At 35.5% G+C, this 27,698-nt stretch overlaps 1 protein-coding gene and 1 long non-coding RNA gene across 2 annotated transcripts in view; both read left to right on the top strand.

Moving 5' to 3' along the window:
• Nucleotides 1–1,975: 1,975 nt before the first annotated feature.
• Nucleotides 1,976–27,698, top strand: part of LOC119140742 (poly(A) RNA polymerase GLD2-like) — a gene marked incomplete at both ends in the record, with an annotated part of 42,925 nt that continues 17,202 nt past the window's right edge. The window contains 11 exon segments of the mRNA XM_037372274.1: nt 1,976–2,173; nt 2,338–2,438; nt 3,453–3,575; nt 5,682–5,922; nt 6,546–6,660; nt 6,775–6,866; nt 7,597–7,663; nt 14,783–14,852; nt 18,240–18,316; nt 21,132–21,260; nt 25,190–25,239. Of these exon segments, the coding sequence (XP_037228171.1) occupies nt 1,976–2,173; nt 2,338–2,438; nt 3,453–3,575; nt 5,682–5,922; nt 6,546–6,660; nt 6,775–6,866; nt 7,597–7,663; nt 14,783–14,852; nt 18,240–18,316; nt 21,132–21,260; nt 25,190–25,239 (1,263 nt within the window).
• LOC119140852 lies at nt 9,350–13,589 on the top strand. The gene is made up of 2 exons (XR_005101751.1): nt 9,350–10,426; nt 10,564–13,589. It is a non-coding gene; the product is annotated as an uncharacterized LOC119140852 (long non-coding RNA).

Below are 27,698 nucleotides of genomic sequence, written 5' to 3'. Positions count from 1 at the left end.
ACAGTTGTTATGTTGCCTGTCCATGCTAGAAATGGAAAAGTTTAAGGGATTTGTTTCTGTGAAGTGTAGGTTCCTTCTGTTAGAAGTTATGAATTTGTCACTGGAGCCCTTACTACATCCGCCTCCTTCTTTAAAGTGACTTGGTGTTTCTGTATCTGTGTGTTTTGGTTTGTAATGTTTTATGATTTTTGGACTGCACATAAATATTATTCAGGCTAAATGTAAATGTCGGGTGACTTTATTGTCACATGATTTGTTTTCTCTCTACAGCAGAATTGTAAGCAAGCATCTTAAAAATAACTTTCACTAATACGTAACGCTTCTCCCCCACCTCCAAACAAAAGTGAGAGAGAAAACTAAGAACAATTATCTTGACAGCTTTTTCTTGGAGCTAGTACAGCAATGTCAATGTAGGTAGTACCAAATTTTCACTAGTATGGGTTGTTATCACATGAAGTAAGGAACAATGTCATACCTGAGCAAACAAATTCCTTGGAATTTATTTGCATATGTTCTATGCTAATGCTGCTTGCAGTGACAGTTGGAGCGGTCTGAGAAAGGGAAAAAATAGGGCAGGAGTCCATAGTGGTAGGTGAAAGACTACTTCAAGGCCATAGAAACAAAGAGACCTTACTACAATAAAGTTAGGAATAACTGATTTTATTTCGGCATACGAGAGAATGTCTGTTAATATAACTGTAAATACAATTTTTATATATATAGTTTGGCAATGGAGAGAACCTGAAAGTGATACTTGAATTTTATTCCAAAGTTAGACTACTGTACGGTGACAGGATTTCCATGCTGGTGCATGGGTCTGTTAGCACTTTTCCCAAATGTATTACTGCAGCATTGGGTTGATAAAAAGTTTTTTTTTAATGTAATAATTAGGGAAATGCTGCCATTGCTCTTACAACTTCTAAATGTTCCAGATGTTTGAAAAAAACCTTCTTCCTCTTATATTTGTATCCCTGTATTGCACTAATAGGGTAAATATTTATATGCAAAGTATTGAGATTGGTCATGAACAACTATGTTTCAGTAATACATCTTCTTTGTTTGCATGGTTCTTAAGACTGAATTAAAAAAAATGAAGAAACTTTAATATTGGGTTTTCATTGCAGTGAAGATATATATATATATAGTATTGATAACTGGTTTAAAACATCTTCTAATGCGGTCTTGCCATGTAAAATCTGAATTTTTATTGTTTCTGACATATAAGTTGAGCTTAAGGTGAAATACTGATGATTTGTAAAATGGATGCAACACAGTTTGCCCCTACAATAGGTTAAAGATTTTCATTCACCCTTTCTGCTAATGTGTACTGCATATAATACAAGATCAGACAGCAGTCAGTTGCACAGGAACCAATTTAAAATAGAAAAATGCAGATTTACTATCACAGACTCCATTCTGTAAGCACACACATAAAATAACACCACACATATGATATTCTTAAAGCATGAGTAGATTACTTTCCAATTGCTGTCACCATTTGTCTGCTGCTTTGCTTATGTTATGAAAAAAACCTCTAATTTCGATTGTAGTTTTTGATCAGCTGCATCTTCATGTTCTTACGAAGTCAATTGTTCCTTCCCTTATATTGTGAACATCATGGAACATTTGAAATGGAAACATATTCTACTAAAATACATTACTTTTCCTTGAGATGAAAACTCTTATGTTTTATTTCATGTAGCTTTCATAAAATTCAACTTAAAATGGATGGGACAAAATCGAAACTTACTTTTAAGAATAAGTAAATCAAGTAGCAATTGTGAAAATTAGAAAATATAGTACTTCTGTTTAGTGTCTCCTACTGAAAGGAGATAAAACTAGCCCATAGTCACAATTCTTTTAAGCAATCTGTGTAAATATATTCTAGATTATTTCAGGTTTTAAACCAGAATTTTAAAAGGTTAGTAGTGTTTATTGTTGCCTAATTTTGTGTTATTTTTTAAAATACAGGTAAAAGGTTACATGTTCACTTCAAGTAGAAAGGAGCGTGTTCCCAAATTCTTCCAACTTGGGTTGTCCACCCTTCCCTCCAAAACATCAGCAGCGAAGTAATTTCTTCAATAAGCTTCCTCTAAATATACCACCTACTCTTCTTTCTCACCAGCAAATTATTGATGTTCAGTTTTCAGATGTTCAGATTTCAGAATGCAACGTAAGTACAGTAAGACTCAATAGTGGGGATTGGGTTGAAAACAACAGATAACTGTCTCTTGAAAGAAATATTTCTGTTTATAGAGTATGTTTTTTCCCCACTGTGTTTAACATTAGACTGCGTTAAACTTTTAAAACAAATAGGAAGGTGTTTTATAAAAACAGAGCTGTATCACTTCTGTTGGTGACCTGCAATGTGGGGGAGGAGGATGGAGAATGTCTGATCTGGCAGGAGATAAGAGAACAACTGGATATTGTGAAGGAAAGTAAGAAAGATAAACCTGGTTATCTAGCTGAAAGGTGTTTGCATGTTTATAACCACATATAGCTATGTAACTGCATGAACAGTTTCCGCCCTGAGCCTGGTGGTACCTACAGCTGGAATTTGTATCCTGGCTCAGAGATATAAATATGAGCTTCTCTGCACAATGAAGTGTCTCTGGTTGCACCACAACCTGAGTCCGTGCCTTCATAAGCTACGCTGCAAGTCTTAATTTGTAGGGAACTGAGAGAGCAGGTTTTGACATTGACAATGTGCAGCTGTGATCCTGCAGCAAAGAGGTAAATAACTTTGAGGGAGTATGAGAAGAAACCTGGATGAGACAGAAACAAAGGAGGAATGTGATCTCACCTCTAGAAGATAAGGAAACAGCATGAACAGCAGAGAGTAACCTATAGTGAACAGCGGCTGGGCATGTGGACAATAGTTTGACCAATAATAAAGCTTTTACCAGCGCACATACAGAGTATGAACTTATAAAAGCCATAACTAACTAACAATAAATGTCTTTGCTTCACAACCCTTGCAAAGTCCGTGTCTCGTACGCCACATTAATTCTCTCCTGCGTTGTGCATAATGCATGTAATGCCATTGCAGTGGTTAGTGTTAATAATCCACGGTTCAGTTTTAAGGATCTTCAGTTGTATTTGTTTACTTGGGAAACCAGGGAGGAGATGAGAAGGGGAAGAAACTTTATTCTTGAGGTTAGGTCTGAAGACATGATGGTGTTCTCTAGGCTCTTAAATTTAATGCTGCCTTAAGTTAATATTTTTTTGTTAACCTCTTCTTATGTGTGTGCTCTAAAGAATGACCATTTTTTTTCTTGTTAAAAATACAATATATACTAAAACATCTCTTCATTTTGAATAGAAAGGACAGATGTATTGCTTTTAAGGAAAAAATGGGAGATCTTACTGAGTTTAATATTTACTTAAGAAAAAAACCACCAACTCCAAGAAAGCATCTTAGTTGTTATATGAATAACAATTATGGTTTGTAGTCTTTCCAGGGCTCTGAGTGGGAACCGTGCAATTATTCCAGATGTTACGCTGCAGCCACTGACTTATGGAAATGGCATTCCAGTATGTATTTCTGCAGCCCCCGTGTCATTCCGAGGAAGAAAGTAAGTTCTTTGTGTGTGACTAGTTCTGGTTGTAATGTACCTGTGATGAAGTTTGTCTAACGTAGATTTCTTGTGCAGCTTGAATTTTGTTAGAAATTGCAAAAATACTGAATAAAACATTTTTGATGAAACAGGCAGTGTCATGGATCTTTAAAGCTTTCATGTATCTGCTTTTGAGAATTTTAGTACTCATAAATGACTTAATGTGTAGTTTTTATTTTCCAACAGCTGTGGCCTTACAGAGCTGTTACTTGCATATTTTTATTTTAATACTGTAATAGATCATAGTCTGTGTGTGCTTGACTATAAGAGGGTTTGTGTCAATAAAGTGAGTGTTCTCTTCATGTCAATTTGTTAAGCTAAGACTGCCCCTTCAGTGTTTTATGGGAATTGTGATGTTTTTCTGATGACATGCTAGATGTTTCTCCTGATTTTCTTAATCATATGATGTTTTATTTTTCAAATACGAAGTGCTAAATTCAAGCATACATAAGTTCTTTTTTTAAGAGGAATTTTATGGAAATGTAATTTTTCTACTTTTCAAAAAACTAAACTTACTTGAATTTACATAGTTTTCTTTGTTACCTTAGTTGCAACAGAATGAGGAATTTCAGATTGGTAAGAGAAACTAAAACCACACAATCTAGGAAAAAAAATTACTTATCAGTTCAGAAGTTGATGTATGTTTGCACAGTTTTTTAATAGATCTGTGAATGAACTGGTAGGGAATGAAGCATTATGTGATCTGTCTTCAAAACTTTCCTGTATGCTATTTCTCTTCCAGATGTAACAGATGAGAAAATAAGTACAGTTAACTATATTGTGTTAAGCTATAGTTGAGTATATAAGTCACGTGAACTAAAGAAGTTCCTGGTTTCATCCTGTATGCATGTTTTCCTCTTGACCAGTCTGGTTTATGGAAAGCTATGTTGTATTAAGAGATTTGCAGTCAACTAGTTAATCCTTAGATCTTGAGTCAACTCTTCTTATTTTTGCTGAAGATGTGCCTATGTAAGTGTTTTTCAGTCAAAATAAGCTGAAACAACATCATGTTTTGATTTAACATTACATTATGAGCTCTTTTAAGGCTGTGGGTGAGTGATGTTATCAGAACTTCTCTCTGACTTGAAAACTGAAATGGTGACTTGAGGTCTCAAGATAAACTTGTGTTTGTATAATAATACTATCTGTCCAGGTCCCCAAAAGCTGTGCCAGATTTCCTGACTACAAGAAATAACTAGTTTTATTAATAGTTCATTCATGGATACATATGAACACCTGATTTAATGATTTTTTTAATTAAAAAAATGTGTGAATACCCCCCTACTGGTTAGCTTGTATGCAATACTTGATGTATAAACAAAATATGAATGTTCTCTTTTATTCTTTACTGTGGATAGACCACAGTATTCGATTACTGATCAGCTTTCAGTACAAATTTTTCTTAATGAAGAGTTCAGATGCCAAGGGACTGTCTGTAAGATCACTATATCTCTTCAAATATATTTGAATTCCTGTGAAAAATGACTTAATGAGGAGACATTAGTTTTATGGCCTGTGTAGCTTAATTTTTCTAATTAAATCAAAATTAGTTTGATTTGTCAAATGAATAGTGGTTCTTTTTTTGCCCAGGTTACACATTTCACTGTCTGTACAACCTAAATCTAACCCTACACAGACTAATGCTACATTTTGAATGGCTATTGTGGTAAGCTGCTTTTTTCTCCCCTCCCCACTATTGAACTTATTCATCACTGGGTATTCAGAACTCACAAAATTTTCTCACTGCACTTCTGCTGATCTTAAAGAAAAGTACACTTGCATAGTCTGTATGTATCTTTAAAAAAAAATACCAGCATTCATCTTTCTTAACTGTCCTATTTAACTGAACTTCCCACTTAGGTTTCAATTGGTTGATGTAGATACTCTTGTAAAGCAGTTGTATCAATTCACTTCAAGGGTATCTATGCTCTTTTTGTTTGTTCTCTTTCCCATTCCAGGTTTGTTTCACCTAATGCCTAGGATGGGCATGTCTTTTTTTTTTTGTCCTGTAGAATACTTGCTTTTAGTGAAAGTCACGTGATTTTTTTTTTTTTTTTTTCTTAGGAGACCAAGTGAACAAAGTGTTCCATATGATGTCAAACGACAGCGGTTTCATTCACTTCGTCATGAAACAACTGTAGTTAACCAAGCAGTACATTTACCAGAACAACATCAGTATTCCTTCCCAGATTCAATTCGGTCTCCACTGTTCCATGTGCATTACATACCAGATTTAACTGGATGTGTCCCTCTGTTGCAAGATACTTCATTTCCAGAAACCATGCTCCCTGTGGCAAAAGATAAGGTAATATCCTTCTATGCCTGTGCTTTACGTCTGCCTTCTGAGTAGGCAGGGTCCAATGGTGCTGTGGGAGACCACAACGTTTTCTGCAAGGTTCTTTGATAGTGTCATGGGGTCTCTATTGCTGAGCTGTCGTTAGAAGGAATATTAATAAATGTGGCTGCCACTGTGGTCTTATATAGTCTTCTCGTGTGTTTGGGTTTGGAGCGTTTTGATGGGGGGTGGGGTGGCGGGGGGGGTAGGGGTGGAGGGTGTGTGTGTGGGGATAGGGGTGGTGTTAGCTTTTCATGCTAATGTCAGGAAATCTATGTGTCTGTCAGCAGAAGATATATCTGGTCTTTTGTTGCTTGTTCCATGAAAGGCTGCAGATACTGATGGGGCAATAATTTTCTGTGGATAGACATTTATAACAGATTGAACAAATTTAAATTTAAAAACTTTGCAGAAATTTCTTCCAGGAAGGTGTTCAATATGAATTTAAGTGTGGTAAAACTCTACAGTGGAATAGATTGCGTGAATATTTTTTTTTTCTTTAATGCAGTCTTCTATGTTTGATGTAATTGCATCTCTGTCAGGAAAGATTGTTCAATTCCCTTTTTCTTTACTTTTTGAATGTGTATGTCTAGCTAAGTTGGCAGGTTTTGGAGTTGTTTCAAGCATGTCAGCAACAGACCTGTGACTTGAACAGAAAAGAACTTTGCAGAACAGAACTCCAGAGAGAAATTCGGCTTATTTTTCCACGTATGTTTTGATTTTGATTGCTTAATATCAGCTTGAATGTTGAAGTTCACAGTTCTTCCTTCCTCTTAAACTGTGATGTCACACCAGTTTTATTCCATGATTCTTCTGTTACAGAGAGCAGACTCTTTTTGGTTGGGTCCTCACTGAATGGGTTTGGCACTCGTAGCAGTGATGGTGACTTGTGCTTGGTTGTTAAAGAAAAACCAGTAAGTAATCTTAAAAAAAATATAAAACCAAAATATATTTTTAAAATGTATGTATTTTTATAAGGCTAGATTTTAAAATGAGAAACAAACGTTCAAATAATTTTGATTTAGTAACATATTTTTTCACTTAATACTTATGAACTGTGGGTCCAATAATGTTGCAAATGTGAATTTAACAGGTGAACAAAGAACAGCAAAATGGAGAGGTAAGTTGCCTAAGATCATAAAGAAAATTGTTTAAAGAACATTTTAGATGCAGGAACAATTTTTAACAAGTACAATTTTTTTATTTCTTTAGATTCATAGCCACTAAATTTAGTGAGCAGACATAAGGAGGAATTTGATATGCAAAATATTTTAAGTATTTTTTTTGTGAGAGAAAATGTTTATTAGAATTTAAGTTGAGAGAAAAGAGATAACAAAGAATCTAGAGCATAATTTTGAAAGAATTGAAACACTGAAAAGGAATTACATTTTTGTATAAGTAGGGCTAGCTTTCCCTCAAGTTATGTGATTTGTAAATGTCAGTTAGTTTGCATGTTGAAGATTAATTGTTCTGTCAGGCTTTTGCTATGCTAAATGTATCTGTAGACCAAGGAATGTGTTCATACTAATGTACATATCTTATTGTGAATTTTTTTTTATTTGAAAAGTAAAGCATGTCTATTATATAAGAACAAGGAACACTTAAATCGGTGATATCAATTTTTTTGTTAATATCATATTTCAGGTAAATCAGAAGACTGAAGCAAGGCATATACTCCTCTTAATCCAAAAACTGTTCACTACTAAACTTTGTAAGTTCCTGGCTATAGTGAGGTGGTAAGATTATTGGCAACTCTGGAAGAAGTTTTGATGTACAGTTGTAAGAAACTTATGTAATTGCATGTTGTTTAGCTTCTAATCACAGTATTGTTTGGAGAAAAGCTATAAATATTTAGTAACGTTACTTATCTTGGTGCTGATGTATAATAATTAGAAAAAAAATGTAAGGGTTGCCTTCCAAACTAGTGGACTTCAAGAACAGGTAGCATCTAAAATGATTTTTGAATACTGGATCACAATTGTGAGAGGGAGTGGATTTCTGTTTAGTAAGGTTTCACTAACAGATTTCACAGTCTTTTAGATTGAAGTGCCTTCCTGGGGACAATATTCTAAGGTTTTGTAAAATAAGATGTTACTCACAATACACTGTAAAACTTTTTTTTTTTTTTTTGGGGGGGGGGGGTGGTGAGGGGGGGCAGGGGCGGACACATGAGACAGGACAGGGACGATGACTTGATGCCAGTGAAGTCGTTAAGTTAGGTGCCTAGTGAAGAAAATATTAAATGTTGACAGTACTAGCACGCATAGGAGAAACAGGTCAATTCATAGTTCTTTATAAGTTGTTTAGGCTCCTTTCAGATAGAGAATTCACTGGGGCAGTTCTTGACTTAAAAGTGAAAGCCTCTTACATAAGAGAGATTTTTGTGCCATCCTTTGTTTTATAAAAGATCCCATCACTTATTAATATCAATGACTGTGTCCCCCTAGTTCTCGGACTTGTGATATATTCTTTGATGTTACTCCTTATATTGCTGTTCTGAACAATCCTGCAATGGTAAAAGGAACAACCATAAATTTTAATGCAAACTTCAAAATGTCTTCACTGGCAGGTGTGCATACCCAGATTTCAGCAACTCACTCAAGACTTGATATATCCATCTCAGAAAAGGCATTTGATATACAATAGCAATAAGTCATTAAATATTGATGTTTGCATAAGTGGTCCAGAACTTAGTCTGAATATGTCTAGGATGCAAGTCATTCTAGTGCTGAGAAGCACAGTGATAAAATAATTGTATTTTCAGGGACCAAAAAGGGAGCATCTAAATAAATTCTCATCCTCTTCTGTTTTGTTTTTTTCAAGAGGTTGTGTTCTGTGACAGTTTGACAAAATCAAGTCCGTTTGCCAGTAACGGAAAGACATGATGGTCATGTGGGAGTGATCCCTGAAGGTTTTTGTTTGTGCCATTGCTCATTTCTGATGCTTTCCAAATTCTTTGTTATCTTGCAAGTGCCTTTGGTCAGCTAAATCAAAATGCTCTGTGGAAGGTGAGACAGGACAAAATGCTGCTGCTATTACTGCTCCTGTCAGACTATTTTGGTTGTGGTATGTAGACCTTAGATAATCTCTTTGTAATTTTAATATCGCTATGGGTATGAATTCCTGTACTTAGCCATCTATCCTTGTATCTGTGTATGGATGTTCTGTGGATAAAATTGATAGACAACAGTTGTTTGAAAACATTCCTTTGATTGAAAATGAAAAAGATTTTCCATATGGGTCTTTCCATTTGGATTTAGTTCACTGAAAATTTGTATGTTAAAGCTTATTTAGGCAAATACAGTTGCTGTCATCCAAAATTTCAAATTAGCTTGTGGGCTGTTGGGTTGTTGTTTTTTTTTTGGGGGGGGGGGAGGGGAGTGGGGGTGTTCCCTAAGCTAGATTTCAGAAGCTAATAGATTCATATGCTTTTTCTCTGCTTCTGGGAAGATGATCTTAGCAGTATGCTTCAGTGGTATCCTGTTGGCACTCCTGTGGATTTGTGGAGTCAGGCTTACGTGCTCAGAAATATCTGTTCGTTCAGCTCCAAATTGGCTGTTAAGGTTTTTTTTTAAATAGAAATGCAATTTCTTGTTTAAGAGATTTCCTACCTTCTAATGTCTTCAGAAGTTAGCTGCTACTTAATCAGAAAATGTGGTATCTACAATTAGATATATTTAAAGAGAAAGCATACAAAAAATGTAATACTTTTGAGACATTACTTCAACTTGAACCAGAATTCTAGATTTGCAGCCTTTAAAGGATTATCGTGAGTGCATGTATGCTGCTGCTGTGTACAAGCAAGTGTAAGATTTGTCTGTACCAAGCTGCTTTGAGAATTCATTTCATTCAAACAGTATTCTGTATTTTATTGCATGTGCTTTTTAACAACCTAAAAGGTATGAAACTGCTTCTGATGATGATTTTTAGGTTTTGTGCTGTCCAGTAATTGTACTAGTGAAGTAGTTTGTTCTTTCTGCTGTGGAGGAAAGACTGCAGCATGTTCTCAACAAGTGTGTGAGCTGTCATTAAACATGTTCCTTGCTTCACATGAGAACAGAAATAAACATAGTTTGGGCTGGACATGAAAGCTAACTAAATACATGTGCCAAGATGTATGAGAAACAAGAAAGATGTTATTTAAAAGTTCTTGGGCTGGTTTTGTGAAAGAGTTAAAGGGCTAAAAAAAAAAACCAAACAAACTTTTTTTTTATAAGGAGACTTGTAGCATAGGTAATGTTTTAGAGCTTTTCTAGCCTTTTCCCAGACCACTGCAGTTTAGGAAACTGGGAGAAGTTTCTTTTCTAGCTGTGCCTTTCCTAACATCTTCCTCTTTGTTTATGCACTCTGGTTTTCCTATACATTCCAAAATAAGGGCTATAAGAAGAGTGTGATTCTCTGTTTATTTTGCCTTAATTCCATGATTGAGTGATAAATTGGAAAGCATTCTGAAGAAAAGTCTTGTCTTTTTAAGGTAAATCAACTTCAGAACTTTAAGTGCCATCTCTCTTATCCTCTCTATACAGTGATTTGTTAGATAACTGTTTTGTTCTGGGAGGTCTGGGAAGTGGATTCAAACTTTATCTAAACTCCAGTTTATTTCTGTTTCAGGCTTGCAAAAGGTAACAAGTGCGAGCAAGGAATTTGAGCCCATCAGATTTAAAGTCTTATAGACAGAAGCTTTTCTGTGTTGCCATTCTACGTGTAGAATACTGACTGAAATTAAGATGCATTCTTTTTTAATAGTCTAGTCACAGAGTTAAAATAGGAAAAAAAACTTCTGATATTTATTCACTGTCTTTATGGGTTCTGTTAATCTTAAATGTATTGTGTTTCTCCTAGAGTAGAGAGATATAAGAATAGTAGTAATAAGTCTTCTGTATCAAAGACTAGCAGAGTACATGTAGTTTCCATGTATTTGTTCAGATACTTGCACATATCTATTTTTTGTACAATACTGGCTAACACCCACAGAACTGTATGCTTAAGTCAACATCTTTTAGAAATGTGAATTTGGGGTGATAACTGTTAATAACATATTGAACAGAGTTCAATACTGAGAGTAAACCTGAAACTGATCACTCTCTTTAGATTCATCCAGTCTAGGCAGGATTCATTTGAACAACATTGAACAATTTGAACAACAACTTAGCAGTAGTAAGTTGACTGGTGTTTACTCTTTGAATAAATAACAAAAAGCTTATTTTCTCTTAGTTATACAAAGAGGTGCTGTAGTGTTGAGACTAGGAGATTTGAATAGAATCTGCATAACAGTTGTCTAGGGGAATGTGCAACAGCTCGGACAAGCAAGGGAACTTGAACTGAAATGAATGACCTTGAAGGACTTCACAGGTAGGTGAGAATATAAAATACTGCATGGTGGTATGGACATACATCTATATCTCTTCCAAACATTGCATGGAAAGAAAAACATTCTGTTTAAAAAAGGACCTTTTGTTCTCTGTGTATTTCTATGTGGCTAGGGTTAAGATCCTCTTCAACCTTTTTTCTTCCCTCTGTCTCGCTCATGGTAACATTGTAAATGAGTTAAAACAGTTGGAGGGCTGTAATAAAGTGACCTGGAAATACTGTTTCTCAAGCTTGACATGCCTCCCTGGGGAATTCTTTACAACTATACAGTTATCTCTCAACTTCCTGCCATAGATGCAAAAGTTAATTTATTAACTATACTCCTGTTTGCTTTAATCATGGTGACGATAAAACTTAATGAGTTTAGAATGGCATCGCATAAGTATTCAGAATGTCGTCTTTACCTAAAATATTCACATGCAAATATTCCTCTCAGCTGAAAATGTAGTCAGATAAAATTTAAAAAAAGAAAACCCAACAACCTAATTCATACTGCTCCTATTCAGACTGGTTTAGAGTAGATACTCTTGGTACGTGATTACGTTTATCATATGATGTGAGCAATATATGTTAGTTAGTTGTTGCTTACTGACAACTTATTATATACTACATACCTTTAATAAGACACAGAATAAAACATATGTAGTTCTCTAAGGCTTGTATATATAGTCCTCATTCAATTTATAAAATATTCTTTAACATGAGTGGAAGAAAACACTTCTGTTTAGTCACAGACATGGTTTTGCAAAAAGATCTTGCTTCGCAAGAAAAGAGAGTGAATTCCAAATGTCAACAATTAATTCATCCTGTGCTGGGTTGTACCCTCCTAGATTCTTTACAACTTTGGATTCGGACTTCTGTGTCACCCAATTTTTCTTTCTATAGTATAACCCTATTGATGAGACCAGGCTACATGTGCAGGATGCCAAAGATCTTTTTGACATATACTAAGTTTGGGATTAATATTTTTTTTAATTGCTTAATTTTTTATTCTGCAAAAGAAAAGAGAGATTTAAGCTGTTTAATCTGAAATTCTGCATGAATGGGTTATTCGTTAAATGGTGTTTAGTAGTCTTTGAAATGATTATATTCTTTTTCACTACAGTTGAAGTGGTATCTGTGACTATCATAGCTGCTCCACAGTTGGTGTGTCTACGTGGAATTCTTTACATGTTCTTTGGTGTGGCCCCTCTGGTTATAGCATCAGAGTCAAGAGAGTTTTCAGTCAGTTTACTAAGGCATTTATTCAACCTGTATGTATTTCAGGATTTCACATCCTGTGTTTGTGACTGTTTCTTCCCTGGTATATATGATGATCTGATGTTTGTGTACAATAGAGATTCTGCTAACAGTGTCATCAGTGGTGAGCCAAGAAAGAGTGATACCAGCAGCAAGTCGCTACCTTCTAACATCCTCTTTGTTCTCTTTCACCCTTAGGAAACAGATTTGGGACTATGTTGGACTAGATTTTTTTTTTTTGGTTGGTTGGTTTTTGGTGGGTTTTCTTTGTGGCTTCCCCCCCCCCCCCCCCCCCCCCCCCCCCCCCCCCAATTTGGCACAGGTACCCATCAAGTGTTGGGATGCACTTGCAGGCAAGGATGTATTTGGAAGTGGATAGTTACTAGAATGAGGTCAGTTAATTTCTCAAGAGGCCTTCAGAAACTGTCATAGTGAGAAAAGTTGAATTGCTATGGCATGTAGATAGATATCCACAGTTGCCTCCCATAGATTGTGTGTTGGGCATCTTTGTCTTAAATTTGGTAGTGAAAGGAAAGAAAGCAGAGTGCTCTACATGCTTTATAGCTTCACATTCAGAATGTTCTGGAATGTTGGAAGAGGGGTACTTGGATGTGTTTGCAGGTGCAGCTAGAAAGAGGAGATGCTTGTGTAAGTTGTACTAGATTGTATGTTCAGTGAATGTGGGTTGGAGTTTTGTAAGATTCTTCCTTTAAAATTAGTAAATAAATACATTTGGTGTTTTGGGGTTTTTTTTATACCAGTCTCTGTGTTCCTTTGGATTTGAATGCATTGTATGATCCTAGTAAAGAATTACCTCAAGTCAAATCTGTCCAAATGTGCATATCCATAAAACACTTTCAAAAAGTCTCAACAAAAAAAAAGTAAAATTTCTTAAATTGAATATTGCACAGTGGGATTTTAACAGAACTGAAGTTATCATCCAAATGTAGTAGAGCTGACACTGTTTAATTGAGGTTGCTATCCAAACTGATAGAAAGATCTCGGGTCGTCCCCCCCCCCCCCCCCCCCCCCCAAAAAAAAAAAAGATCAGTTATATGTTCAAAGTTATTTTTAATCTGCACTAATCCTAGTTTTGTCATACTTATGTTAACTTGAGATTAATTTATGGAAATAAGGGGAAAACATGTAGTGTTAGATATAGTCAAATTCAAGTGATCCTGTAGTTTGCAATATAAGAAATTACTAAAGCTGTGCTTTTTGCCCAAATACATATACTGTAACCTATGCACTCTGCTTTTCTTTGTCTTTTCCATTACTTTCTTGGGTGCGTTCCTTGCTCAAGATTATGGGCAACTACTATATGTAGCCTGAGATATTGTGAAGAATGGGGGAATTGCAATTAATAAGACTGATGCAGTAGTTTTGGGGAGCTAGAGTGTGAAGATGCATTTGGTGGCACTGTATGAGTCTGGCAGATCTTAGTGTGTTTGGGTTTAGATGGCCTGACATTGAGCCTGTGTATCTATACTTTGTGGATAGTAATCTGAGGTGCAGTCCTGTGATTGTGTATTTATTGCATGCCCTATTGGCCTTAAAGCAAAAGGCAAATAAAACTTATCCTGTTTTTGGAAAGTGGTGTCCTGTCTTCAGTAGTAATTTGATAGGAAATGTCTTTCTTGATATGTACTTTAGTCAAAGAAACAGTTCTTGAAGTCTTAACTGTATTATCACTACGCACTGATTATGCTTATGTTATACGTTTTACTGATTAAAAAATATGAACTTCAACTGCAAGCAGCCTAGATGTGACTAACAAATATGCAGCTAATCACATGCCCCTTGCTACAATGTGGTGCTGGGCTTAAGTATCTGGCCATCCTGGATGGGTCTGTTTTTGCTCCCTTATTTTTGCACCTTAATTATTCAGGGCTTCCGTTACAAGTACTGCTCAGTGAAAGCATTGTAGAACTGCATTCCTTATGTTCAAATTTCTTGAATATATTTCACACACACAAAAAAATCTTCCACTAATGTGTGTTTCTAATATTTAGTGCTTTTCTGTTTTTCCCCACTCTTTTCTAGATTGGATTTTTGCTGCAGTTGCTAAAGGCTACTTTAGCACAGCCCTTCTGAGAATATTTTTGCTAAATTTAATAAGCTACTATTTACTATAGATCAGTCAGCTTGACTCTACTTAAGGATCTCTCATGTAAGATGCTGATCTTAAAAAAACTTGATTGCATATTTTTCTCCCTTTCAGCAAGCTACATTGAACGACCTCAGCTGATTCGAGCAAAAGTGCCAATAGTGAAGTTCAGGGATAAAGTCAGGCAAGTATTTTGTTCGACATAGTTTTTTAAACTCTGACACAGGAAAGCATCTATGTATGTACTATCCATATGAGTAGTCCCACTGAAGTTGTGCTTTGTGTTGTACTGTAGTTGGATTGCAAATTTGTACAGCTAGCATGCAGTGGTGGTCAGCTTACTTCCCTGATGGCCTGAAATATCTCTTGTGGTTGAGATGCTGTTTAGCTTCTGTGACGTGAATTAATAGTAGTAAATCGTATTTCTGTGGGTGATATGTACATAATGGATTCTAGTTGACAGATGGTTCATGACAGGCAAACAGTGGTAGGAAGAAAATCGTTGTGAAAGATAATTTTGCTTTCTGTGCAAGCATCTTAACTATTGAGATGCTTAAGCTACTAATTCACAGCTCTTACACTATACAAACAACACTGAAACAAACTTTAGTTTATTGTGATGACATTGTTTTCTTGATTAAAATTTTTTGTTCATTTTAGCAGAGTGTATTCTGCTGCCTTCCAGGAAGATATTCTGTGTTTAACAGTGTAGTATTACATGTACTACTAACAGTGTTAGGTGCTAATTCTGTAGCCCCCCCCTTTTTTTTTTTTTAGAAGGGGAAAGTAACTGGAGAGAAGTGGATGTGTTGTATGTTACTGTATTCATTGTATCTTCATTATGAAGACACGAAAATAAATAATCCAGAGGCATGTACTAGGACTGAACAATGTATTTCTTGTGTGATGAATATTTGATATAGAGGAAAAAATGTGTAAAGCACTCAAACTAGTTAGAACTGAGTAACGTTCAAATCTTCCTATATTTATGGGCTTACACAATTCTTACAAAATGCATCACCTTCATGTAATAACATGGTTTGACTGTTCTTTGTAAATAGGACTTTTGAACAACTTTCTTGTATCTATTTTATCCTGCCCACATACTTCTAAATTCATTATATGCTTTTATCACAGCAGAAACCCTACTGTGATAAAACTGATTCTGTCATGTTCACAATTTGAACTAATAAATATAATCCATTTAAGCTGCTCTTGCATCTCAGATTATATAATGCTTGATAGGGTTTTGCTATGTAGTTTTTTTTAATTTACACCTTAATCCCATATTTATTTCTGTATACTTGCCTATCTTTTAAATATGTGAATAATTTTTATCTAATAACTTTCTTCTCTAACAGTACAGATGGTCGTTTCTCCCATGCTTTCTGAAAGCATTAAACTTCTCAAGCTAAAATTTGGGTTATGTGGCTTAGCTACATGTAACAATGATAGTCTTCATAGAGAAGTTAAATGATAATTCCTGGTAAAAATCTTGAATAAATCATGGAGCTATAGCAAATTTTTTTTTCTTCCAATTTAACATCAGAAAATAAACTTTAAAAAGAAACTTTAGGTATGGTAGTGATTATGTCAGAGGATGTCTTTGGAGGCATTTATAGTCTTATACTACAGTCACTTGCAAAAAAAAAAATCGTGATATTTGTATACCTTTCAGGATTTAAAGAATTCTTTATTTCCTACTAAATTAAAGTGTAATCTTGGATTAGAAGCTGCCTATTGCATTTTTTAGAGGAAAAAAGTGCTGTTCACCATCTGGTTTTCTATATTGTTTTTTTGGAAGAGGGGAGGAGAGGGAAAATGACATGACTTTGGGTTAGGGGCTTCTTGTTTGGGTTGTTTTTTTCCTTTTCCAGTTATCTTTCTCTTATGTACCCTGTTATCTCCATCTGTGTTCTGACTTTTTATTTAAAGTATCTGTTTCTTCCCAATCCTTATTGGCCTCTGTCTTTCCTAGGCTCATATATGTTTTTATATATATATATATATATACACACATACATGCACACTCCATTCATTTTTTTTCACAGAGGTCTTGAAAAATGGTTTGGGTATTCTGTACCCATGGGACTAAGCTTGTTTTGGCCAAAACCAGAAACTAAATGTGACAAGTTTCCTGTGAAAGCCAATTCTCTTGATGCCTGGCTGTTGAGAGAAGGTGGTAGAATTCAATGGGTGCTATCTCTGTGTCTGGATTTTAATGTTGTCAGTGGTCCATATATACTTGAAAATTGCTATTTACTACTTATTTTGATTTGGTGAAAGGAGAAAGCATTCAGTTTGTGTTCTCCTTTTTCACCTTAAAGTTTTTGTTAATGTTTAATAAATTCTAGGCCTATGTTCCCCTTATAACGGTTCAAGAGAATCCAAAGGAGTGTTCAGGCAAACTATGTGAATGTGACTTGGACATATAAAATGGTAATGGCTGTTGCAGAATGGCTGTGTGATCATGGCCATGACTCCCTTAAAGATCTTTGTGAAACAAAGTTAGCGTAAGTTAGCTGAAGCAGGCCTTGCAGCTATGCTGAGGCATGCTGATAAGGAAGCTGAGAAAAACACTGACCTTGTGCCTAATGTTGTAAATAACTTTGAGGAATCCGCGTAGACAAGAGAGGAAAAAAAAATATGTAGCTAGCTATCCGCAGAAACCGCAAGTAGGAGGACATATGAAAATGTAACCCTTTAGAGCTTAGCCAATCAGCAGATGACTAGTAGGCATAATTAACTGGAACTGTATATAAGACATAATCGCGCCGTAATAAATCGAAGCTTGCTTTATCACTCATATTGAGTCGGCCGCTTGCTTCCCCTCGCTCGTCGCAAATAGCTACTACTTTGTCAATAATAGGCTCTTCTTGTTGTGAGTTAAAATGTTTCTATGGCTTACTGACTATTAATATTGTTTCTTGAGTACTGTGAGCAGTTAAGCTCTATATGCAGTATGAAGTTCAATTTGGGGGATATAAATAAAGCAGGTAGTGCTTGTTTGCCTTGACCTTATTTGCTGTTAACGGTATGAAACAATTGTTAAAAATTGCATGCTCTGAAACAATTCAGAAGTCTTTTCACACGTGCCACTTACTATATAAATGGTTTTCACTTAAAAATGCTTTCTGATTTATCTCTGCCCATCATTGCAGAAAAGAGATTCTTACCTTTTGACCTCTTCCAGTTATTCTTCTCAGTTCATTGGCGTGACTAGCTAAACTAATACCTCAGAATCGTTCCTGGCATCGAAAGTTGTCCATAGTAAATTGTGTATTGTCTAGTTGGGAGAAAGATTTGTTAAAAATCCAAAAATTATTTGATGTCCTTAGGCCTAGATTTGGATTTTCATGTATCTTCTATGTAAAACAAGAACTACGTTTTGATGATAATGGAATTCAAGTCTATAAACAATTAAAGTACTATAAACAAAATCAGTAGAAATCACAGCATCAAAACTGAAGAAAATTTCTAGAGTATTATTTAAAAAATTATTTCTCTACCTCTAGGTAATAGATATTCTGAAATTTAATATCTGATGCTCAGGTGTTTTTCTCATCAACAGCTGTGTGGAGTTTGACTTGAATGTAAACAATGTCATAGGAATAAGAAATACATTCCTTCTGAGAACCTATGCATACAGTAAGTTTTTAGTATATTCTATAAACTCTGCTTTTTAAACTTGTTGTTTGGTATTTATAGACTATTAAAATTGATTAGGTTAATATATATAATTACCTAGTTAACTGCGTTAGCTTCAAGATAACTTCTTGTTGTCCTCTATAAATATATGTAGAAAACTAATATATCTGCTAAGTTTTTAATTGAATATTGTAATATTCAGAAGATAACAAAGATCCTTCATATTAAGGTCCACATATCTACTACAAGGGTTGCTTCAGTCTTCTACAGATAATTATACTAATGATTATCTTGTATAATCTCCAGTTTATTTTATTTCGTTACAGCCACTGATAGGGATGTGTGACCAATAGCTAGCTGTGGCTGTGTGCTGTTACTGAGTCTTTCCTTGGAAAATCCATAACACTGCTTCAGTTCTTATATTAACCATAAAATAAAACTGGTTTGTGTCTCCTCAGGAATCTGTTTCACTATCTTTTCCTGAAACTTAGAGTTATAAAGGGGAAGTAATAAGAACAGCACTCTTAATGCTGTGCTAAGCTCTTCTTACTTAGCATCACGATGTCATTTGGCAGATAAATACATAAGGAGTGGACCTCAGGCTGCTACTTCTAGGCCATCTGTGCTGCTTAGTTTACCACCTGTAAGTGGTACCACTCCTTCACCACCAAGGAGTGAGTTGGTAACTAAGGGAGACTTGTGATTGAAAAAACTTATCTCCTCAATGTGTGAGACCTTCCTAAATAGGCAAGCTACATCAAGCATAGTCTGTCATCTTGTCTTTGGACAACAAAATCTCTCAGGTGACATCAGGCAAATGAAAAGCAAATGGAAACTTTTATCAGACAGTCTCTTGACATACTTCTAGAAGTCATCATCAACCAGGGTGGATAGCATTAAAAGTATTATCCTGCTCACTTAAATTTTATGTGGCTGAAGGGCTTCACCCTGCACAGGAGCAAAAAATTAAATTGCCCATACATCTTCCACATGAGAGGTATCTCTGTTCCATTAGAACAAATTAGATGCTTAGGCAAACAAGGGACTGCTTATCTTAGTGAGCATGATAAAAAATATTCATAAATATTTCTGTGGATGTTCTTCTGTCTTTTTGAATTTAGCCCTTCTATGTTGGTGCATAGGTACTGTAAAAAAAAAAAAAAATTAAAAAAAAAATTTCAAAGATGATATGGCAAAGCGAAGCAGAATGCCCCCAGAAGGGGAAAATGTAGGTAGGTTAAGCAGAGCTATCAACTAAAGTTGATGCTGTTGTGTTATCAGTTGGTCAACTAAGGAGGCATGTCTGCAATTAAATTAGCAATTGATGGTTGGGATATTTCAGTTAGTGGAAGCTGAACCTTTTAGTTTTGAGCAAATAATATTGCTGAGCATCTTCTTGAGGAGGTAGCTTGTTGACTGATGAAAGAGTGTCAGGAAAAGTTTACTGGCCGTGTTGCACACTTTGTTATATACTAATTATGGGTACTAGCAAACAGAAAACCTTATCTTGGAATGAGGTCAACTAAAAAGATATTTTTTTTTGGTGGCACAATAGAAGAAAAGTGTCCAGTTTGGAATTTGAGCCTATTTGTATTTCTGTCATGGAAAAAATCCTATTTCACTTAATGCATGTTCATATGATGTCTGTACAGTAATTCTTCTGCATCTCACAGTTAGTGTAGTAGTAGTCATATCTCTTAGTTCAACCACTGGTGTATAACGTAGGGGATGAGGTGACTGGTGGTAAAGAGTTTTGTTTTGCAGAGGTCTTCCAGATCTAGGACATTCATTCCAAGAAGAGTACTACTTTCAGGGGCATGTGTGCTGAGCTGCTGCGAATAGGTTGTGAGGAAAATCTCATGCTTGGTAGGATTTTCAGAACAATGGAGAATGCAGCAACTGGTGCTATTGCAGAATGTTTCTTGTCCTGGATGAAGTAATTACCTCTGGATGTATTCCTGTCCTGATGTGTGGAATGCAAAACTTTGTCCAGTGATGTCAAGTTAGAAAAGATATTCCAAAACATATGAGGCATTGTAAGGCAGCTGACAGAGCTCATGATCTGTTTCCATGTATCTGCAAATAATAAATAATGCTGTAAGGTCCCTAGGAGGTAGTGGTGAGTGACATCTCCCTATAACACATTACAGCCTTCATTAGAAGGCTATCTATATTCCCCAGAAATTCAGAAGGTCATAGCTGGAATATGACTATTTATGTCTTTACTCATGAAAAGCACATCTTGATTTAATGTGTTATTGTATCTAACAGATCTCATTACCAAAAAAAAAGCTATTGAGGGCAAGGCAAATTTAATATTTTGGTGCAGGGATTACTGCTTTCATGGATCCTGAAGAAAATGTAAGCATGAGCTCTGTGTCCTCCAACCAGAAGAATTTTTTTCCTTGCCCTCAAAGTTTATATAATCTAAATAAGAAAAACTTAGACTTGGTTTGTCCTGGCAGCAAGTTCATTTAGGCAATTAGTTCAGTGAACTGGAGAGAACTTAAAGTAGAATGTGACGCTGCTTCATTGATTGGCACATCCAGTTTTGTCTTATCTGTAAGTTACCTGGCATACCTTGTGATGTATCTGTGGATCTTACTATTCAGACTGTTTTCAAATGCAAATATATTTTTCTGATTTTTATAAGATGAATAGTCGTTGTAGAATAATTAAGTAAATTCTATAAAATATTTACTCCCATGTTCTGAGGTTACCTTTTGTATTATGCTGATCAAGTAGGAACAAATATTGATTGATTGCTGCCTAGTTAAATGTGCTTTTTTTTGAGAAGCATTTATTTTATTTGCAGTTGAGAATAGAGTTCGTCCATTAGTACTGGTGGTTAAGAAGTGGGCAAGTTATCATGACATAAATGATGCCAGTCGTGGTACTTTAAGCAGCTATAGTCTTGTGCTGATGGTTTTGCACTATTTACAGAGTAAGTATTTTTTTTTTCTTGTTGAAACCATCCCTTTTTAAGTTCTTATTTGTGTAGTTTTCCTCTTTAATGAAAATTAAACACTGGCAGGAGTTATCTTGCACGCACAAAAAAAAATCTGACATTTAAGTGGTTTTACTCCATTTTATTAGGGCTGCTTTTTTATTTAACAAGTGGACTTATTCTCTTTGGAGGTAGTTACCAGCTTTAAAAGTAAAAAATAAATCTCTGTACCTGCAGGACACAATGTAACTATAAAAAAACCTCAAGCTCTAGTTAACAAAATTTTGCCTTTTAACAAAGGGAAATACCTAAAATAAATAATAACCCAACCAAAAAACCCCAAACCACTGAAATTGTTATATTTATTTGGGAGCTTCCAAGAAAATTCAAAGGGACAACAAATGATGTGGGGTTGCTTATCTGTGCTCTGAGTGAAGGACTGAACATTGGGGACGTGTGTGCAAGAATGCACTACCATGTGGTTAGATGTTTCCAATGATTACTCCATTCTGTAAGGTCTTCAACATCAGTCGCTATTAGAAGTTGGGATATTTGACTGCCACTGGCAGTCAACTTTTATTGTGACTTTAATATATTGAAACATTGAACATCTGTATGGAGCTGGATGACTTCACCCGAGAAACTAAGGATCCTTGTTGAGAATTCAAGAAAGCCATACAGTCAAGAAATGTTCTTGAAGAATAGATTGAAATGAGCTTATCTCCCTATTTTTATTTTTATTATTATTAAAAGAAATCCATGTTTGATTCTTTTTTTTTTTTTTTGGTAGTTTTCAATTTTTGCTTAAGACTTAAGGAATCATTTAGCTCAATATGAATATCTTGATTGTTTATTAGGGGATAAGTGGCTTCAGAAAGGAAGGCAAGGAACCCCTTGTATATCTTGTGGAGTGACATGCCTGTAGAAGTATTTTCTTAATTCCTGTCAGTTCATATATAGACTTGTGTATCTTGCTGCTTGTATTCATTCTACATCTTTGTTTTATTTTTTTGTAATGTGTTCATTGTTCATGTTAATGACAGCTGGTTCTTAACACTTTATGTTTATATCTGTGGACAAGTTGTGTATGCTCTCACTTTAGACTTTTTCCCTTTGTCAGTTTGTGTAGGTTTTAATTTTTTTTTTAATCTAATAGAAAGATTAATGTTTAGTTTCTCTGACAGCTTCTTTGGCCTGGAATGTCGATAGTTGGCTGCCTGCTCTACAGCAAGTATTTATTAGTTTCAAGATTGCACTGCACCCACCCTGTACTAGGGTGGAAAGCCTTTATGATAATTGACTCAGCTGAAAGCCAGCCACCAGCTAGAACAGTATCTGTAGTAGAAGACCTAGGAGGGTGGGTGTTTTGTCTGTTTGGGATCTAGTTGGCTGGTTTACTTCTGAATTTTGACACTTGTGATGTGTGCTCATTATTAATGTACCAATCACAAGGATAGTAGGACATAAGCTAGTCTATCCAATGACTGTGTTGTCTTTTCTACACCTACTATGGTGAAATTCTATGGATTTTTTTTATGTGGAAAGCAAGGAAAATGCGTCCAGGTCTGTTGTCACAGCTCTGAAAGCATATTGTAGGTGACTGAGTACTTCAGTATTGATCCTTAACAAAAAAAAAAAATCCCAAGCAAACAAAAATTGTTGATTTGGAGGAGGTGAAGTGACAAGCAACTTTAATCAATTTGGACTTTTTATTTTTATTAGTTATAAGATTGAAAATGTTGGGAGCAACTGGATGCTATGTAAAGGTGAAGCACATGCAGGAGAGGAGAAAAAGAATCTTTATGTGGTCTAGTAATGAGTGACCATCTCAACAGTGACTTGATAAGCATTTGATAGTGTTACTTTTTTTTTTTTTAATGGGAAAGGGCCTTTTCGCTTTGAAAATGGATTTGGAAAATAAATTTCTGTGCATTGTGGTAACTCTAGAGACTTGTTTTGGGTGCTGTGTGCAGTCATGAATAGCCAATTACTGAGCTGTACATAAAAGTAACACACAAAAGGGAAGAGAGTAGGAGTTACAAGTATAAATGTGTAGGCTTGCTACAGTGTTAACAACCTTGCAAGCATGAGGGCATTTGTAGTCATCTGTGGCAGCTGCCACAGCTGTCTGGGAAAGGGGGGGGGGGAGTTCAAATAATTCCTTTCATGTAAAACTGTGATCAGTCAGCTGCCTGGGAAGGATCAACAGTCTGCAGGCCAAAGAGGAGCTATTATCAGTGCTTCATCAGTCTTTTCTGCTAAAAAAGGCTGAAATGTGTCACTGGACATGTATCTAGCACTAGCTGTTTAGGTTCTGATGTTTTATTCATAAAGATTTTAACTTTTTTTTTTTTCTTTTACTGAAAGCAGCTTGTGTCCTAGTCACAGAATTTTCTAATAGGGCTTTTGTTGATGTTACTGGGCAGAGGGAGCTTTCTTTAGCAGTAAACGGTGTCCCTGTCTTCACTAGGCATTTTTTTCCCTTTATTAATCCATTTCCATATTCTCATACTTGTATGGAAGCCTTTGAATCTAAGGTTAGTGTGTCTTGAGTTTATTTTGTAGATGCATCAGCATCTTGTGCGTGAACTTTCCTGCAGGTAACAGGTCCAACTATCTTGTACAGTAGAAAAAGGAAAATTTGCATGGCAAATGCTAGTGGTAAAGGGTAACTTCTTTTCCCCCTTAACTCTATCCTCCTAGTAATTACGCAGACCCAGATGAAATACCTTGATTGCTCATGTTGCTCAGATTTTGTTGCCTTTTCTTTCATTATGGCAGATATTTGGAAAATATCCAAGATCTTGTAGAAATAAGATGCTCTTTCATATTTCTGAACACCCACAAACAAAATAAAGCTATTATTAAAGCAGCTGTGATCATATTCTTAGTAGTCCTGCTAGTTAATATAGTATACTCTTTGAAGATATCCCAAGCATGTTCTGAGAATTATGCTGTTTTGATTCTTAGTCCCTATGGAAAAAGTATTTTGTAACATCTGTTACCCTGTGAGACCTTGTCTGAAGGGTGAATTAAGTCCCAAGTCAGTCCTGTGTGCTGAACTTAATTATTGTTCTCCCTAGTGAATGATGTAGACCAATTCTTTAAAGACATGTTGAAGACATGATGTTGAAGCTTTAGTATGAGGAGTGCTCTTAACAGTTCTGTAGCTTGAGTAGGATATGAATATTTTAGGTGGTGGGTTTTTTTTTTTTTTTCCTATCTATGGCACCATCTAATCTGGGAGAGAAGGGTTGTGTGTTCCCCCCACCCCGTTACTTGTATTGTGCAATATATGCTTTCCCTGTTCAGGACTTTCATAAGTTATAGACATTAATGATACTAACAAACACAAAATAAACTAAACAATTGTATGACCTTTATAACCTGTTTGCCGTTTAGTAGACTAGCTAACAGCATTAGACTGTATGGGGATGTTTCTAGCAATTGCTGCTGAATGTTACTTTTATCTTTAGGTTACTTTTGGAGATGGTATGTAATACTTTACAGCTGAAGAATGTGTACTTATGCAGTATCTGGAGACTTCCTGTGCTGTGACAAAGTCATATTAGATGTAAGGAAAAAAAAAAAAAAGCTCTGATTTTCCCTTAGGGAATCTAGATGAGTTTCTTATAGCTGTGAATTAAAATTAATTTTAAGAGTCAAGTTGTACCCAGCTGCTGTAGAATTTTTCATGTGTTCTACAAATAGCAGTATCCTAGTAACAGCTTCCCTTAGCTGAATTAACTCCTTATACTACGATATACAAGATATAGTAATAGAAAGAAAGATTTGTGGGAAAACTTATTTTACAAAATGCATGGAAGTGAAGTTCTTAAATGTTTCTAAGATGGAATTTCAGTAGTTGATATGATAGTTACCTGTGAATTACATGAATTATAGCAATTTTCAACTTTTTTTTATAGCCCTACCTGAACCTATCCTTCCATTTCTCCAAAAAAATTACCCAATAAGTGTCTCTCATACACATATGTGTAGTAAATTAAGCTGCTTATCTAAAATATGTGAATTCTTAAATATCTAATGGTTTAAGTTAAACACAGTCTGTAAGCTTGGTCATTGATACACTAAACAGAAGTGTGAAAAGTTATTTGCTGCTTTTTATAATTTCTTTAGTAAAAAGTTTGTTATATGTAAGAAGACTTCACACACAGTGGGAAATGAGTGCTAATGAGAGCTGCTGACATAATTTTCTTTATGCTGGCCTGAAAATATCCCTGTCATCTGTAACTTTGACGCTCAATTCTTAATGTGTTAAATAGTGTTGTTTCCATCCAACTGTGGTGTTTCAGAATTCTATACCTTCCCATAGCTGAGTTGCTTGATATTTCTGGGTGCAGGGAGTGAATGATATGTTTTAGGGAGACTTTTCAGACCTCACAAAATTGGGCCTCAATCCAACAAGATTTGTCCCCTTTTGGGGACTTTGCTGTTATTTTTAGATCATACTCTGAGTTCCAGAGGACTCTGTAAATTGGTGTGCTTTGATCCTCTGCAGAATTAGGACTGTGATTAGTGAGCCTTAATCTAAGGAAGATTACCTAGAAATAACAGCTACTGTCTTAAATATTTGTCTGAGGACAAAAGAGCTATTGCTGAATAGTTCTATGCTATAATTTATTTAGAGGAATGCTTTATTTCTTCTTCCTTTCCTTTCATGTGTCACTTCTTAAATTTGTTTTTTCCCTTTATTCATAGTTACTATAGTTTGTCTCTGTCTACTTTGTGTTGGTTTTTTTTTTACTGTTGCTGATAATTGTGCTGAGGTAGTAGTATCAGAAAGTCATTCTTTCTTTTGCATATACTTCCTATAATGCTGAAATGGGAATATTTGATGGCACTGTACATTAGGGAGAAAGAACTGTGGTGTCAGCCATCTTGGGTGATTAGAATAGTCAAGATGTAGAAGAAAGCTTTGAGCTATAGTAAGCTGTTTTATTTCTGTTTTGTAACCCTGCTTAGGTAGTACCTTCTAATCTCTTCATTATTAGTGCTTTAAGCATTTGAAGCTGTCTTTCATTTCTTGTACACCTAGCTTTATCTGGTGGATTGATTTTAAATTTCTAAATTTGCTAATTATATTTACCTAAAGCTCATATGCTGTAGTATCTTTTGTGTAGCATGTAAGTTAAAGAAAACAACTGTAAGAATCTGTAATTTTGACTTCTTTGTAGTAATAATTCAAACACTTATATTTGTAGTGTTTGAACTGTGTAAATGCCTTCAAAGTACTATACTAATATTAATGGTTTAAATCATTAAAGTAAGCGTACAATACCATAAGCTGAAAAATCTGATGAATTTGTACTAAATGTAAAGTTCTAACTTGTATCCTGTGACAGTGGTAAAACACTTGCAGGTTCGTGCGTTTCTAGAACGCTGCTGTAGGAATAGCATTTTTACCTTGTTTCAACATAGATTTCTTTGTTGGTTATCTATCTTGCCTTTTGGAGTATGGACAAATATTCTAGGATTACAACTAGAATAAAAATAATATTTTATACATGCTTACTATAAACCCAAATTAAAACTATGGATCAGGATACTAAAAAAAAAAATTATGCTAGAAATTTGCAAATATATTTTTAGTCTACTGTCTTCATTAGGAATGCAATCACTTAAAATGTGCGGTGAAAGTTACAATTTCTGAATATTGATACTGCAAAAAAATTTTAAAATGAAAATCGGAAACACACCAAAACTATTCTGGTCTTGTAGCTTGCAGTAATAAATAGAAAACATGGGCAAATGTCAGTATCCAAAGAAACCATGTATTTTTCTTTGTGGTTGTAGCTAGTCAAAGCTGTGTCTCTGTCCTAATACTACACGTAAATGCTGCTTCTCCCTTTCTGAAACAAACCACCCTACTTACAGTCTGTTGGGTTTGTGGGTGGTTTTGGTGTTTCTGCTTGGTGGTTGGTGTGGGGTTTTTTTCCAAATGAAATTTGCAGCTCCTGCAGTTTGAAAATATTTCTGTGCTTTGAAGGAAACTGCTTGTTTTAAATTGTAGGTGCTGTGTAAGAGAGACATGCTTACCTTAAGTGAGAAACAAAAGGCAGATTCTGTGACTTGGTGTATCCCTACTGGAGATGTGATGGGTGAGAAGTCCTGTAAAGTCACCAGATCTGACCACCTGTATGTTCTCTTGCCATGGGGGAGTCTCCAGCTGGCACTGAGCTGATGTTTTTCAACTGCTAGTTCAGGGGGAGTGTTGGAGCCAGATGGGGTAGATGAGTAGCCCACAAAAATGTGTTGATCAGTTCTGAAGCTTATATAGAATTTGCCTAAGTGTTATGACTTTCACAGATAAGCTCTGGAGAACCTGTGGTGGTTTAGTCCACTATTGCTTCTGGTTGTCTTGCTGTGTATTTGCCAGAGGTGAACATTGCTGCAACTGGGAGTCAGAAGGGAAAC

The sequence above is a fragment of the Falco rusticolus genome, chromosome W (assembly GCF_015220075.1).
Source record: "Falco rusticolus isolate bFalRus1 chromosome W, bFalRus1.pri, whole genome shotgun sequence".
In the NCBI taxonomy this organism is placed as follows: Eukaryota; Metazoa; Chordata; class Aves; order Falconiformes; family Falconidae; genus Falco; species Falco rusticolus.
Note: the sequence above shows the minus strand (reverse complement) of the source record. Positions and strands in the feature narration are given on the sequence as shown.